The 16,871-nt window shown below is 43.2% G+C and overlaps 1 protein-coding gene across 5 annotated transcripts in view; it reads left to right on the top strand.

Moving 5' to 3' along the window:
* The window catches only part of LOC142007992 (putative acyl-CoA dehydrogenase 6), a 201,183-nt gene that overhangs the window by 29,254 nt on the left and 155,058 nt on the right, over nt 1–16,871 (top strand). For all 5 annotated transcript variants that reach the window (XM_074984729.1, XM_074984727.1, XM_074984726.1 and 2 more), the window contains exon 2: nt 3,289–3,409. In XM_074984729.1, coding sequence (XP_074840830.1) covers nt 3,289–3,409 — 121 coding nt within the window. The remainder of the gene's footprint in view (nt 1–3,288; nt 3,410–16,871) is intronic.

The following is a 16,871-nucleotide window of genomic DNA, read 5'->3' as shown; positions in this document are numbered from 1 at the left end:
GACAGCATTCCTTCAAAAATAAACCCTGTCAGGAAGAAGGGTTCTTTTGAAAATAGGGTTTATTTTTGAAGGAACCCCATCTACATGGCTGTTTTTGCTTTAGAAAAAGTCTCTTTCAAAATAGTGATAGTGTGAGATTGTGCAAATGAAGCATGAGATTTGTAAATCAGTGCTTCATTTGCATTTTGGATCTCCCTCAGTTGCATTCCCCTTCAAAAGGGGAATGTAGTGTGCACATAGCCAAAATGTGCTCTTTCGATTTGAAATTGAAAGAACACAGCTCTTCTTCTAGAAGCCCTTTCATCCCTGGATCAGGAAGAGCACCTTCGTTCAAAAGATTCTTTTAAAAAAAAAAAAAAAAAGCATGTATAGATGCTTCATGGGCCCTTGTTTCAAAAGAGCGGTCCTCGTGGCACCTGATTTTTCAATTACTGGCCCGCTCTTTCGAAGGAATGGGGGCTGTGTGGACACTCTCTTTTGAAAGAGCAGATCACTCTTTTGATTTGCTTTTTTTTGTGTGTGGATGTGCTCTTTGGAAAGAAGTTCTTTTGGAAGAGATCTTCTGGTAGGACTTCTTTCGAAAGATTGCTCTAGTGTAGATGTCGCCTAAGAGTTTGAATTAATAAATATCTGCCATTCAGTAGTAGTCCCAACCTGCAAAATGAAGTGTCTTGTCTTAACTGTCTTCACTTTCTAACCAAAATGGTAGATTTCACTGCAAAAAAATAAATGTAGAAAGAACAGCACATACCAAAATATGGCTGTGTTTAACAGCAGAAATAGTATAATATGGAACAGACTGCCTCCAAGTATCAATTGGCCAGTAAGGGTGACCAGCAAAAGGCATAAATTCTAAAGGTGAATATAAAGCCCCACCACAGATGCATCTGTTTTTTTTTTTACCACTGAAAGCATATGCCCAAATAAATCTGTTTGTCTTTCAGATGCTATTAAACACGCACAGTTAATGTCAGTATAGTAATATAGAAACTGTTACTCTTCCAGACCTGAGGTCCATAAAGTCCAGCATCCTATTTGTGACAGCAGTTGTGCCAGGTGATTCAGAGTGCATTTGTTGTTGTGTACTTTGTGATATCCCACCACCCTTGCAAACAACCTATTGTGTGTTGATCAAATTAAATTTCAGGTGGATTGGTTTAAATAAAGGTAATTTAAATTGATTTAAATCACAAAAAATCATTGATTTTAAATCAGGTTGCCAAAAAAGCTAAGAGTGACTATGCTTAGAGTGCACTTACTACAAAGTTAAGTCCCACTGAACTCGCTGGCACTTCTGTTTTGAGTACACTCATCCCTCCTTAAACGAGTACTTTATTTATGAGTACTTGCTTAAATGAGGGACACACATACCTACCCTAGTTCACTCAACAAATGAACTTCCCCTGGCACACGCCCCCCCCCGCCGCACCCAAACTTCTGAGACTTAAACTCCTCCGCTGGCCCCGCACACCGGGACTACCAAAATTTAACCCCCTTGCCACCTCCATGCACCTGAACTGCCAACATTTTAACCCCCGTTGGCCCTGCGCACCCCAAACCGCCGATATTTAAACCTCCCCACCGCCCCCTGAACTGCTGAAGTTTAACTCCCCTGCTGGCCCCACGCACCTCAACCACTGAGACTTAAACCCCTTGCCGGCCCCGTGCATCCGAACTGCCAAAACTTAACCCCCCCCCGCCAGCTCTGTGCACCCTGAACTGCCAAAATTTAACCCCCCTGCCACCCTCGCACACCCCAAACTGCCAAAACTTAAACCCACCACCGGCCCCATACACCCAAAACGCTGCAGCCTTAACCCCCGTGCCAGCCCAAAGACCCAACCTGCAGCAGCCTGAACCCCCGCCTCCGCCCCAGCCTCACACCGTGTTTAAACCCTCCCTCCCACTCATGTTCGCAAACTGCCCTAGCCTGTAACCCCCCACAACCCTAGGCTCACTTACCTTTCAGAAGCAGCGCCATCTGCTGCCACTCTGAGCACTTGGAACCAATCAGAGACTTTTACAAGTATTTCAGTAGGAATTTAGTGTCCCTCTTACGAGTTTTCGCCTACGAGCAAAAAGTTAGGAACCAATTGTGCTTGTAAAGTGAGGGATGAGTGTGAACAAGCATAGAATGGGGATCCTGTGGAGAGGCTGAATTATGCTAAAGTAAAACAGGGAATAGACTAATAACATCGCCATTATGGTCTGTGGCCATGGTGTTCCAAAATAAGGGGAATGTAATATGTAGTATAAAGTAAGAAAATGACACTCAGTGCAACTGACAACTCTAGATTTCTCTTACTGCAGTTTTCTGTGCTTTATACTTAGGTGATAGATTCTAAACCTAATTACAGTTAAACAAACCATAAAGATTAGCTAAGCTAAACTTTTTTTTTTTTTTACTTTTTTCCTAGTGACATCCAACACAGCAAACAGCTTGGGAATTTTCTTGTCAAACCACACTTATGTAGGCTACAGTTATGCTACAGTGCTCTGTTGATAGAAGTCACTGTCAGAAGAGGTTTCCTGACAAAACTTCTGTTGACAGAGTGCAGCTGCGCAAAAAAGCCAATCGGAAGAGCGCTTCACTCTGTCAACAGAGTGGCCAGTCTCAATAAAACAGGCATCCAGAAGCACAGCGCCTGATGTCAATCAAGAGAAGGCACCCCATCCGCCCCCAAAGCATCCACACAGCTTTTTTGTCAACAGAATCTGTCGACAGCAGTGTTTTGCCTTACTGGCTGAAAGGCCGAACACTGCTGGCAAAAGTGCTGAGTTTTCTCTACAAACTGTCGACAAAACTGGGGTTTTGTTGACAAAGCTCGCTAGTGTAATCATAGCCATAGAGGGAGTATTGAAGAATGATGCATTACAAAGTGAATTATTTGTTACTAACTAGTCGATCCACTTACCTCTTCACTCTTAATCCGTCTAATCTTCTTCCAATAAGCAGTTTTCCTTATGATGTTTATTCTTGAAACTAAGCCCTGCATCTTTCTTGCATTTCTTACACTGGGTATGTTTTCCCTTTCTCACTAGGGAGTGAATTTCTTCAAAATATTCCCAGAAACAGTATATCTTATGCGTAGAAGCCGTGACAGTTTTTCTGTGGCAAAAGTTGGGGGGAATATAGGAAGCGGTGTGTGTACATTTGACATATTTTTATCCCTTTTTATTATTTAAAGCTAAAAATAAAAACATTTTAAAATTATTCTCCAGAGCATTTGCAGTTTCTATAAAAATCTCTTTGATTTAAGAATGCTTTTATTTGTATTCCAAATGCAGATTATTGACAAGGATATTAATCCATTTGTGGACAAATGGGAAGAAGAAGGACAGTTTCCAGCACACAAAATATTTAAAATTCTAGGACAAGCTGGATTCCTTGGAGTTAACAAACCAACAGGTGGGAAAATCTTTACATTCATTTTAATAGATATTGGCCAAAACCAAAACCTGCATCTGAAATGCTGGGTAAAATTTTCAAAAGTGTCTTAAATCTCGTTTTCAGACATATTTTAGGCACTTTGAAATACAGCTCGGTCAATTATTTTGGTTGAAATTTTTTTCATTGTACAGGTTGAACCTCTGTAGTCCGGCAACATCTGTAATTGGATATTATTTTAGTTAGCTGGATGACAACATATCCTGGGTGTGATGAAGTTTCCCATGATCCCATAAAGGTGTTTTTGGCCACCAACCCAGGCTCTCAGTGTTCTGTGCTGTCATTTAGCTGTAATTTTCTCTTAGATGTCTCCTAAGAGCACATTAAGCTGTGAAAGTGTTGATAATGCTGCTAGACAATATTGACCTCAGGTCGTCGAGCAAATTGTCTCATGAGGCACTGGTGAGGTCCCGAGAGCTCTGGAGTAGAGAGGTTCAACCTGTAGAATGCAGATTGAGATTGATAAACATTTTGCAAATTTGTGTCAAATGTAATAAGATATTTTAATTGAAAATAAATCCTTCAGAATGAAACAAATCATTTTTTTCAAATTGAAATGAGTTCCTATTTAGAAATTTTCTTCAATTTAAATTTAATTTTTAGTAAGTTTCAAAAACTCAAAAATTAAACATATATTTCCTTTGACTCTAAATTAATTTTTTCTAGTTTTTAGTTTTGTGGAACATTTGAGAAAACTTCATTTTGGGTTGACTCACAATGCTTTTTTTTTTTCCCCATTTTTTTCAGAACACCCAGTAAATCAAACAATCTGTTATTTGCATGGCTCTGCTTGGAAAACTAAGTCCCATTGATTTACACATTTGAAAATGGGCCTCCAGCTCCTAAATCACTTAATTTCTGCCTCTCATAAACTGAATCTGAACTTTCTCTGAACACCTTGACTTTGGGAAAGTTCAGATTCAGATACAGATATTGTATCTGTGTTTAGTCCCTACTCTCACCACTCTCCCCAAGTTGAGGTGTGTTCAGATCATCCGGAGATTTGGTTTTGCCTGGTATGGAGATACTAAGTTGGGATTTTGGTTTAGGTCCTTGAAGTGTTATAATATGGAGCAGAAACCCTTAAAGTTAATTCTGATACTAAGGATATTATTCATTCTAGTGATTATTCTACATATTTAAAATTGGAACTGGTAATATAAATGAATGTTTAAATGCACCTTATTGTACATGTTGAATGAACAGGATATACTAGGAAATCTGTATGTCTGTATTTAGTGTAACAAGCTCTCTGTGGATTGCTGGAAGAAACTATCTTAAACACAGAAACCTGGAGCCAAAATATTCAGATGCAGGTAGATAAAGTAAGGCATCAAAGTCCACACTAAGGAACTTCAATAAAAATTAACCAGTTTTTAAAAGGCTTGAGTAGGTCAGCAGTTCCACTAAAGTTATTAGGAGTTGAGGCTTCTCAGTATTTTTGAAAATCAACCTATATTCTGTTTAGGTTTCTAAATATAGATTTAAATGCTTAACTTTTGAGTATTCACATGTAGAAATGTTGGCCTTTATATACAGTAAATTGTTTTTTCTCATACATTTAGAGAATAAAATGAAACGAAAACTTAGGAATTAGTATACTATGTGGGGTTTATTTTTCTGTTGTCACTTCTAGGGGTCCCAGCTTTTAGCATAATTTAAATTATATGATTCATAATGCATCTTACATTTTAAATTACACAAAATTGAGATTGAATCATTCTGCTTCTGAAGTAACATTCAAGTGACTAAAGGGATGGCAGGAATTCAGGAAAGAGGCATATATTGATAAATGCGCTATGTGACCACTCCTGCAGGGGGGAAACATTTTCAAAAATTGTGAAGTTGCTACTCTTTGACCATCAGTGTAATTTGTTTATACTTATTCTCCATATGCATGCTATGTCATAATTTTCTGTGCTATTTGCCAGCTTGATTCCTGTTTTCAGGCAGTAATGTGAATGTTATATTGTTTTCCATTCTGAAATTCACAGTAAGCAAATGCTTGTTTTTTGCTTTTTTGGCTGCATGCAGATCCTATGCTTTGATTTTTCCGTACAGCATCCACAATTGGGACTGTTACTCACCAGATGCACTTCTGCTTATGTACAGTAATCTCTCCTTATTAACACTGCTTCTGCTTCTGAGAGATATTGAGTATTCTCAGTCTTCAATTCATTTTGAGGGTGCTCTATACCTTACAAGGTTGGACCCGTTATAGCTACCTATACAAATACTTTGAGTGACACGTATAACATTCACACTTATTTTACCTGCACCACTTAGAGTGCATCTATACTTGCATTCCTCTTTAGAAAGAGGTATGCAAATGAGGTATACATTTGCATATTTAGTACCTCATTTGAATATTCTAATTTCAGAAGAGCTTCTTTTGAAAGAAGAAAGCCAGTGTAGATGCTGCTCTTTCGAAAGTAAACCCCATCTTCGAAAGAATCCTTCTTCCCTTTATTTAATGGGAAGAAAGATTCTTTCGAAGATGGGGTTTACTTTCGAAAGAGCAGCATCTGCATTGGGTTTCTTCTTTCGAAAGAAGCTCTTTCGAAAGTAGAATATCCAAACGAGGCACTAAATATGCAAATGTATGCCTCATTTGCATTTTTGATTTACCTCATTTGCATGCCTCTTTCGAAAGAGGAATGCAAGTGTAGATGCACCTTCAGTAGAAAAGATAGGTGTTTCAGTTGGCAGCTGTGGCTGTGTGTACACTAGCCAAAAACTTCGAAATGGCCATTTGCATGGCCATCTTGAAGTTTACTAATGAAGCGCTGAAATACATATTCAGCACCTCATTAGCATGCGGGCGGCCAGAGCACTTCGAAATTGATGCGGCTTGCCGCTGCGTGGCTCGTCCAGACAGGGCTACTTTTCAAAAGGACCCGGCGTACTTCGAAGTTGCCTTATTCCCATCTGCTCATAGGAATAAGGGGACTTCAAAGTAGCTGGGGTCCTTTCGAAAAGGAGCCCTGTCTGGACGAGCCGCATGGCGGCAAGCCGCATCAATTTCGAAGTGCCATGGCCGCCCGCATGCTAATGAGGCGCTGAATATGTATTTCGGCGCTTCATTAGTAAACTTCGAAATGGTCATTTGCATGGCAGTTTCGAAGTTTTTGGCTAGTGCAGACGTAGCCTGTGTGTTTAAAATTCACTCCTCTGAAGATTCCAGCTCATGGATAGCAGTACAAAGTAAGCACTCGGTGATCTACATAGCAGATACAGCAAAAATTCCAAGCTGTGCCTGCATGATCATCATTATTTTAAAAAAAATTAAAATAGCTCATAGGAATAGGAAATGGTGTATTCTGTTTAGTTTTTTAAAAAATATGTATTGTAAAGGAAGTATAGATACTGCGATTGTACACATTCTTCTGGCTCAGATTTTCTGCTCTGCCCTTTCTTTCCTGAGTGCAGTACAAGAGAATTGTCAGGGATTTTTCCATCCTTCGGGCATTATCGCCCCCGTGGGTCAGGGGAAACAGGCCTTTGGCCATTTAACAACATTGCGGGCACAGGTATAAATCAAAAACCCCATAGGCTGCCTTTAGCAGCCCCTTGTAACGGTCTCTCTGAGTCAGTTGGTCTCCTTGGTAACCCTGAACTCATACACGCTTCAAAACTAAGCCTCTGATTGGACACTGGTAAAAACCTTCCAGAAACATCCATAACCTGAAGGACCTGATTGAAAACCAGGGGCAAACTCATGAATATTTAAATAAAATCATGAATAAACATAAGGACACCAGATATAAGGCGGCGCAGCGCAGCCCTCGGGGGCAGTCTGGGGGGTCTGGCTGTAGACGAAGATCTTTGCGAAGAGCTCCAGCTTTGTGAAGGGCTCCAGCTTTGCGAAGAGCTCCTGTCTCACTAGGAACTCCCGACTGGCCTAGTGCCGCCTCCAGTCCCTAAACAAAAAGAGCTGTTAGGCCAAGGGCGAGGCAGTCAGGTGGCGAACTGGCCTCGCCTTAGAAGGCGAGGTACTGCGTACCTGACAAGCCAAACCCAGGGGGCCTCTGTGGAGCAGCAGCCGAGTGTCGAACTGGCCTGCTTTAGCAGGTACTGCGCGCTTGGCTGCTTAACCCAGAGGCCGCCATCTTGCCTTCCCAGAGCAGCACCACCGCTCCGTGACGTATCCGTACCTGATTGGACAACCAAACGCGACCACCGCACCCAACTGGGCAACTAGACACAACCTCTACGCCTGATTGGACCACTGGACACGACCATAAAACCTGACTGGACCACCGCTCTGAGACACGTAAAAACCCCTCTAAGCCCTGGGTACAACCTGGGACACAGTCACCAGAACTTCATACTCCTTTAAATAATTCTGATCTTGTAAAAACTGTAGATCAAGCCACGGTTCTACTGGACCAATTAAGGGCTGTAACTCGGAGCTGAAATTGTTCGCTCCAGGCTGCACCATTGATTAATAAGCCCCATAGTCAGGGCTTAAGTAGGTAATTGTTAATTATTATTATTTGTGTAAAGACCTAACCTTTCTATCCCCTTGTCTCTCTCTCCCAACTTCAGGGTCCCTCTCTCTCCAATCCCCGCTGGAAAAATTTGTCATTTATTGACCCAGTTGGGAGGAGGCCTTGGTAGGCTGGACCTCTAGGTCTCCAATAGGGTGGTTTAACTAGCCATCTGGAGCATAAAGGGGATAAGGCTAGTCTGCTTTCCCTAGCTCGGAGAAATATTTACCTCCAAAAATCTTTGGGACTCTCTTAACTATTTCACTTTCTCTGTTCTGTAAGAAAACCCTCACATAGACTCCCTTCATGGAATTCCTGTTGCTAATGAGTGTAAGTGTTTAAATAATGTATTCTTTAGGATAAATAGGTTTAGTAAAGTTGGTTGTTCATATTTCTTCTAATGTTATAATGAATAGTTGTATGAGTTTAGTTTATATGCTGTGTTGTTTGTTTGTATGTTGGTGTTTTTGTTAATAAAAACGGTTATCATTTGATTTATCTTCCTCTTCTCGTCTCACCCTTGCCTCTGTCGAGCGAGTCAGCTTCCTGCCCGCTGGGAATTAGGTTCTCTCCAGCCTTCCCCCTCTAATACAGCGCTAGTCTCTAGGCCCCCTGCCGGAGGTGGGTGGGGTTGGCCTGCAGAGGAGCGGAGCGGCCTTTGCCTGTCGGCGGGTTTCTGCCGTCTCTTCGTTACCCTCGTCCGAGGCCCCGTGGGGATCCGAACGGGACGCTGGTGCGGGGTCAGCGGGGGGTTTTTTCCCGCGACTCTGCCCGCACTGACAAGAATGTGTTTGTGGGGCTGAGGGAAGAAACAGAAAAGGTGGGTCCTCTCATGGAGCTGATGTTGAAGCCCTAGTGGAGTTTAGAGCAGCCTGCTCAATGGATGACAACTCCAAAAGAAATATCTGCTAAGGATAGTCCAAACTATATTGCCTTGGTATCTGATGCCAACATGATGCTGATTGGTCCCCTTTCCTGGGAGCTTCAAGAGGGATGGCGTAGGAACAGCTATTGCAACTTTAGACGAGCCAGTGACTCGCCTTGAACTGAGGAAATCTTTAGCAGTGAAAGTGCAGGCAGTTTCTATTGTTTCTGCGTATCGGAGCAACCCATAGGCAGCAAAGTAGAATTAGAGAATCTGGTCCTGCATCTTAAAAATAGGATGAACATATTTCCCAAAGAGGAAAAATGAGATATGGTGCAAGGCTTAGTGAAACCTCTTCTCCCCGGCACCAAGCTAGCCCCATGTACTGTGCTGGACTTAGGCCCCCCACATCTGCACACCAGATGGCCCAGGCCCCCTGTATCACTGCTTACCTGAGCCTCGCTATGCTGGGGTGGTGTTGCTACTTGCCCTCACCCCTTTGAACGTTCTTCAAGGCCACATGGAATGTGTGGGGGAGGGGAGGGGCTATGCCGCGTTTTGCCAAACCAAAAAAAAAAAAAAAAGGAATGATGGCGAATGGTTCAGCCAAAACAGGCTTCATGGTCTTATTAAAAAGGTAATTTATGTAAGAAGAAAGGCAGAAAGTTAATTTATTTAACAAAGCACAAGATTAGGAGACATGAGGTCTAGGATCTGATCCTATCTCAGCTACAGATTGTACCTCTTTGATCCAGCCCCTTTGGAACTTGAGTGATTGCTGAATGAGGGAATTTGCCGGACCAGGGGGAGGTCAGCCCTCCGGGCTCACCCGGGAGGAGAATCCCTCCTGACTGCCACCAGCTCTCCACCCCCAGGCTGCCTAGGGGCTCATCTCCTGGCAGGGCTCCCTGCTGCTGGTCTGTTGGAGGGCTTCCAGCCCAGATTCTGGCTGCTGTAGTGCTGCCAGCAAAGGATACCTGTCCCTTGCCAGGTTTTTAGCTGTGGGGCTGCTGGTGGGGTCCCTGCCTTGGCTGGGCTCTCCAGCTGGGCTCCCTTAAGGATTTCCCACTGCTGTGGGGCTTATGATGGGGCTCCCCATCCCTGGCCTGGCTTCCTACTGCTGCAGAGCTGCCAGTGCGACTCCCTAGTCCTCGTCTGGCTGCTTTCCCTGTGGGGATCTCCCAACCATGGCTGAGGTCTTCCCAGGGCTCCCTGCCACCATGGGACTGGCAGGGCTCCCCTCCATCAGGGCTGCTAGAGTTGCTCCCTGCCAGCAGAGGTAGCAGCCTGTCAGTCAGTCCAGCTCTGGGCAGCTGGGGTTCTTTAGTCCAGGCACTCTCTGGTCTAGCAACATATGTGGTCCTGCTGGACCCTGAATGTTGTTGGATGAGAGAATGCCAGACAAGAGTTTCAACCTGTATAGTCTTCATGCATTTTCTAGGAAAAAGTCCTTAAACTTTTTGTACCTCTATTGTCCCTGGTATTCTAGGGATAATAATTACCCTGTTTTAATCCCAGTCTTAAAAGGCTTTAAAATCTTCCTGCAGAAGGCACTACAGAAATGCGAACTATTATTATTATAATTAATTAAATAGGTATATCCTAGGATTATATATTGGCCCCTTTCATTAAATTATATTTTTACATTTCTGTCACGACAGTTACAACTAAGAGATCACATTGTCTTTTCTATCAAAGTGCTTGTAAGAACAAGAGATATTGAGCCCTAGATCTTTGTCAAGTCAACGAAGAGTGAAGAATTTATTTTTCAAGGGTAAGGTGAAATTACGTGAGACTCAGTTTGTGATTTAACTGAAATTGATTGATCATCTGCACAAAGATTTTATATATTACCTCTCATCTTAGCTACAAACATCACCTCATTATGTAGCTAAGAAATTGGGTTTGAATCATGGAACACATTTTTTCACAAAAGACTTTTAGGAGGAAACAAAACAGCAGAAATGTAGCACTTTAAAGACTAATGAAATGATTTCTTCGGTGATGAGCTTTCGTGGGACAGACCCACTACATCTTGGAAATAACATCTGCGCTGTAATATATTTTAACCAGAAGGTCTTTCTGTAGCTGTTCATAGTTGTTACAGTTCACGAAACTGTTAAGCTCTGATCGTTTGACAAATCCAATTAGTTCTGAGCTGCTGCTTCTTTGTAAAATGCTGACAGTGTGAAGAGAACATTTAAGATTAACATTAAAGGAGAAATAGGATTATTAGGTGCAAGAAAAATGCAAAGCAAAAAATCCCTCCCTGTAAATGAGTGTGATGAGAAAAACTGAAATATCCCCAAAAGCTATTTCCACACAAGTTATTTCTTTCAAATTTCCAATATTAATATTGCATCTTCGGTAGTGACTGTATATTTCATTGCAATCAAATTATACAATCTCGTTATTTGTATTAAAATAGTGTAGACAGACACCAGTCAGAGTTCCATTGTGTTGGTTATTTTCAAAGCATAAAATAACACAGCCTCTGTCCTATGCATTTTACAAACTACATAGGAATAAGACAAGACAGTTTGGTGTGGAACAAGAGGAGGGAGCAAGGTAAGGAGGGGAAGGTAGGACAAAATGGTTATATGTATTTTGAGTCAGGCAGAGAAGTAAATTTACACCTTGATTTGAGGAGGTTACCCCGTGCATAAAGGCACTAAGATGCTTGTGGGAGAGACAGAGAAAGGGATGATGGAGGCTGCTATTAGTGGAGTGAAACAGGCAGGTCATGAAGTGTTATTTGCATTTTTCATATGGTTTTTTAATATTTATTTTCTCCAGTATTACTGTTCCAGGAAGTACTCCTGCAGTCCTTTCAGATAGGGAGGTCCAAAGAGAAAATGTTTAAGGTGCACAAAAGACACCCTCAGTATGGGTGATATTTATGGCACCTGGGTTTATAGACTTTCTGTAGGGAAACTAAAGCAAATGCTGGGTAGGGGATTGACTCCAACCTTAAGCTATAGGGCAGTAGTGCTGCCCTCTGCATCTTTCAGTTGAGATTATGGGCTAATATAGCAGCTGTTGTTCCTCCAAGCCAGATAGAATGACGTGCCTGGCCCCTGAATCCATGTAATTGTAGATCCAATGACCACTCCTCTAGCTCAGACTCAGGACTCCCCTCTGTGTCATTCAGAGATTCTCCTTCCCAGATCCTGCAGGATTTCTGTAGCATAGAGAGCCTTGAGAAGAACTCTTCCAACAGACACTTCACCCCAACTCCTGGCAGTCAATACAAGTCCTAGTGACAAATGGTAAATATTCCCTTGGAAACAACCTTCCGGGAACAACGCCAAGAAATGCCTTGTGACGTATGCTCATCACTCGAGTTAAGAATTCTTCTGGTGCTTGGGCCTCAACTCTTGAAAAATATAAATTTAATTATAAATGAGACATAAATACTAGTGCAGAGAATCTCACTGTCGCCCAGTAGCACTGAAATCTTTAGTAACATTTTGAAAAATAACCAGGGTGAGATCCTCACCACTGCACCAACCCCTTTGTGCCAGGTAGAAAGATTGAGTTGGCATAAAAGACTATGAAAGCCCCAGATCTGCCTGCTAGAGGGTTCCTCCCATACCATCACGGTAAAAACAGCTATAAGGCTGCCCTCCAGGGGCTGTCTTCCAAGGACCTGTGCAGAGGGTGTGTTGGGAGCTGTGGTGTGTCTGAAGCAGGGCTCCTGTGCAATGTACTGTTGGAATTCTGGGTACCACTGGAGCCCCTACAGGTGCGTCTGTGCTGTACTTAAACACCTGTGGCTGGGCTGGGCCAGCTGACTTGGGTACAGACTAAGGGCTTGTTCAGTTGTGATGTAGATGTTTCGCTTGGACTGTGCTCTGGGACCCTCCCCCCTTGCTGGGTCCTGAAACCCAAACTCCAGCCTGAACCTCTACACTGTGGTTAAATAGCTCTTTAGCCCCAGGCCTACAAGCCATTCACTGGTCCTGGTCAGCCACCAGTTTTTATTTGCAGTGGAGACATACCCAGTAAGGAGCAGCATGTAACCCTCCCTCTTACTCCTCTACTTTAAAAATGTCCTGGAACAGGGGTCAGCAACCTGTGGCTCCAGAGCTGCATGCGGCTCTTTAAGGAGTCACTTGCAGCTCCAGATCCTGCTGCCACTGACTTCTCTTGTGGCTCTGTGCCCTGCTGTGCTGACACAGGCTGGCTAACATAGTGAGGAGGGCTTTAATCTAGGTTCGACGGGGGCAGAGGAGCAAAGCCTGCAGGTAAGTGGAGAGCATGGATACCTGGGAGATGAACTTGAAATGGGAGGGAGTATGGGCTACACTGGGAGAGTAAAAAGAGGGCCAGGGCAAAACTGGGAGGCAAGACCAAATCAATGTCTGAGATGCCTATATACAAATGCAAGAAGTATGGGAAATAAACAAGAAGAATTGGAAGTACTAATAAATGAATACAACTGTGATATCGTTGGCATCACAGAAACTTGGTGAGATAATACTCATGATTGGAATGTTGGTATTGAAGGGTACAGCCTGCTTAGGAAGGACAGACAGGGAAAGAAGGGAGGAGGTGTTGCCTTGTATATTAAAAATGTACACACTTGGACAGAGGTGGAGATGGACGTAGGAGATGGATGGGTTGAAAGTCTCTGGGTTAGACTCAGAGGAGTAAAAAACAGGGATGAGGTCCTACTAGGAGTCTACTACAGCCCCCCAGCCAGGTGGAAGAGGTGGATGAGGCTTTCCTTAAACAGCTAACAAAATCATCCAGGGCCCAGAATTTGGTGGTGATGGGGGACTTCAACTATCCAGGTATATAGTAACAGAGAGTAAGCCGTGCTAGTCTATACACTATCAAAACAAAAAGCAGTCAAGTAGCACTTTAAAGACTAGCAAAATACTGAGTCTGTTCTGGTCTGGATATGGTCTGAAGAAGTGGGTCTGTCCCACGGAAGCTCACCTAATAAACTTTTTGCTAGTCTTTAAAGTGCTGCTTGACTGCTTTTTATCCAGGTATATGTTGGGAAACTAATACAGCGGGGGAGAGACTGTCCAATAAATTCTTGGATTGCATTGCAGACAACTTTTTATTCCAAAAGGTTGAAAAAGCTACCGGGGGGAAGCTGTTCTAGATTTAAATTTAACAAATAGGGAGGAAATTATTGAGAATTTGAAAGTGGAAGGATGCTTGGGTGAAAGTGATCATGAAATCATAAAGTTCACAATTCTAAGGAAGGGTAGAAGGGAAAACAGTACAATAGAGATAATGGATTTCAGGGAGGCAGATTTTGGTAAACTCAGACAGCTGGTAGGTAAGGTCCCATGGGAAGCTAAACTGAGGGGAAAAACGGCTGAGGAGAGTTGGCAGTTTTTCAAAGGGACATTATTAAGGGCCCAAAAGCAAGCTATCCTGCTGCGTAGGAAAGATAGAAAACATGGCAAAAGACTGCCTTGGCTTAACCAGGAGATCTTGCATGATCTCAAAATAAAAAAGGAATCATATAAGAAATGGAAACTAGGACAAATCACAAAGGACGAATATAGGCAAACAACACGAGCATGCAGGAGCAAGATTAGAAAGGCTAAGGCACAAAATGAGCTCAAACTAGCTACAAGCATAAAGGGAAACAAGAAGGCTTTTTACAAATACATTGGTAACAAGAGGAAGACCAAGGAGAGGGTAGGGCCATTGGTCAGTGACGAGGGAGAAACAGTAACAGGGAATTTGGAAAGGGCAGAGATGTTTAATGATTTCTTTGTTTCGGTCTTCACTGAGAAATCTGAAGGAATGCCTGACATAGAGAATGCTACTGAAAAGGGTAGGTTTAGCAGTTGAAATAAGAAAAGAACAAATTAAAATTTACTTAAAAAAATTAGATGTCTGCAAATCACCAAGGCCTGATGAAATGCATCCTAGAGTCCTCAAGGAGCTGATAGAAGAGGTATCTCAGCCTTTAGCAATCATTTCTGGAAAATCGTGGGAGACGGGAGAGATTTCAGAAGACTGGAAAAGGGCAAATATAGTTCCCATTTATAAAAAGGGGAACAAGAATAACCCGGGAACCTACAGGCCAGTCAGCTTAACTTCTGTGCCAGCAAAGATAATGGAGCAGGTAATTAAAGAAATCATCTGCAAGCAGTTGGAAGGTGGTAAGGTGATAGGGAACAGCCAGCATGGTTTTGTTAAAAACAGATCATGTCAAACCAATCTAATAGCTTTCTTTGATAGAATAACGAGCCTTGTGGATAAGGGAGAAGCAGTGGATGTGGTATACGTAGACTTCAGTAAAGCATTTGACACGGTCTCACATAATATACTTATCAATAAACTACGCAAATACAACTTAAATGCGGCTACTATAAGGTGGGTGAACAACTGGCTGGATAACCGTACCCAGAGAGTAGTTACTAATGGTTTTCTATCCTGCTGGAAAAGGATAACTAGTGGGGTTCCGCAGGGGTCTATTTTCGGACCGGTTCTGTTCAATATCTTCATAAACGATTTAGATATTGACATAGAAAGTACACTTATTAAGTTTGCAGATGATACCAAGCTGGGAGGGGTTGCAACTTCTGTGGAGGATAGGGTCATAATTCAAAAGGATCTGGATAAACTGGAGAAATGGGCTGAGGTAAACAGGATGAAGTTTGATAAGGACAAATGCAAAATGTTCCACTTAGGAAGGAACAATCAGTGTCACGCATACAGAATGGGAAAGGACTGCCTAGGAATGAGTACAGCAGAAAGGGATCTAGGGGTTATAGTGGACCACAAGCTAAATATGAGTCAACAGTGTGATGCTGTTGCAAAAAAAGCAAACATGATTCTAGGATGCATGAACAGGTGTGTTGTGAACAAGACACGAGAAGACATTCTCCCGCTCTACTCTGCGCTGGTTAGGCCTCAGCTGGAGTATAGTGTCCAGTTCTGGGCACCGCAGTTCTGGAAGGATGTGGAGAAATTGGAGAGGGTCCAGAGGAGATCAACGAGAATGATCAAAGGTCTAGAGAACATGACCTATGAAGAAAGGCTGAAAGAATTGGGCTTGTTTAGTTTGGAAAAGAGAAGACTGAGGGGGGACATGATAGCAGTTTTCAGGTATCCAAAAGGGTGTCATAAGGCAGAGGGAGGGAACTTGTTCTTCCTTGCCTCTGAGGATAGAACAAGAGGCAATGGACTTAAATTGCAGCAGGGGAGGTTCAGGTTGGACATTAGGAAAAAGTTCCTAACTGTCAGGGTGATCAAACACTGGAACGAATTGCCAAGGGAGGCGGGAGAATCTCCATCACTGGAGATATTTAAGAAGAGGTTGGTTAGATGGCTTTCAGGGATGGTCTAGAAAGTGCTTGGTCCTGCCATGAGGGCAGGGGGCTGGACTCGATGGCCTCTCGAGGTCCCTTCCAGTCCTACTCTTCTATGAAGTAATGGAACTCAATTTAATTGATTTGATGCCTGGCATGGCCGCGGGAGAGATCCGGATGTTAAGCCAATTAAATTGAGTTCCATTATTTCAACACAGCAGGGCAGGGAGCCACCTGTGCTGCAGGTGGAGGAAGTGAGCAGGAGAGTTGTGGGGAGGGGAGGCTGAGGTGCCCCTGCTGGAGCCATGCAGCTCTGCTGAGAAGGAGGCAGGGGAGGAGCAGCGGAGGGCAGGAGACGTGGCGGCAGAGTCTGCCCTGCTGAGAAGGAGGCAGGGATGGGAGGAGCAGTGGCAGCGCATGCACAGGTGCAGCGGGAGGAAGTTGTTGGATGAAGCAGGTTACTCCTGGGTTTGGGGCTAAGAGAGGGGTTAATCTTGGGGAGGGTAGGGGGCAGGTTTGGGCATAGAGGAGTTAATCCTGGGGATGGGGAGTGAGGTTTTGGGCTGAGAGGGGTTAAGCCTGTGGATGGAGGTGATGGGGGGGCAAGGATGTACCTTAAACTTTCTAACTGGTACAAATTATTGTGTGTGCACTGCTCTTAAAATAGGGGTTACAAAAAGTATGATTTGAAATTATTTAGTAAGGACCATCTCGTATTCACACGCATTGCGGCTCTTGAAGTATTAATTTTGTAACTGAATTTGAAAATATGGTTCTTCTTG

Source organism: Carettochelys insculpta, chromosome 2 (genome assembly GCF_033958435.1).
Source record: "Carettochelys insculpta isolate YL-2023 chromosome 2, ASM3395843v1, whole genome shotgun sequence".
In the NCBI taxonomy this organism is placed as follows: Eukaryota; Metazoa; Chordata; order Testudines; family Carettochelyidae; genus Carettochelys; species Carettochelys insculpta.
This window is presented reverse-complemented; position numbering and strand designations above follow the sequence as displayed.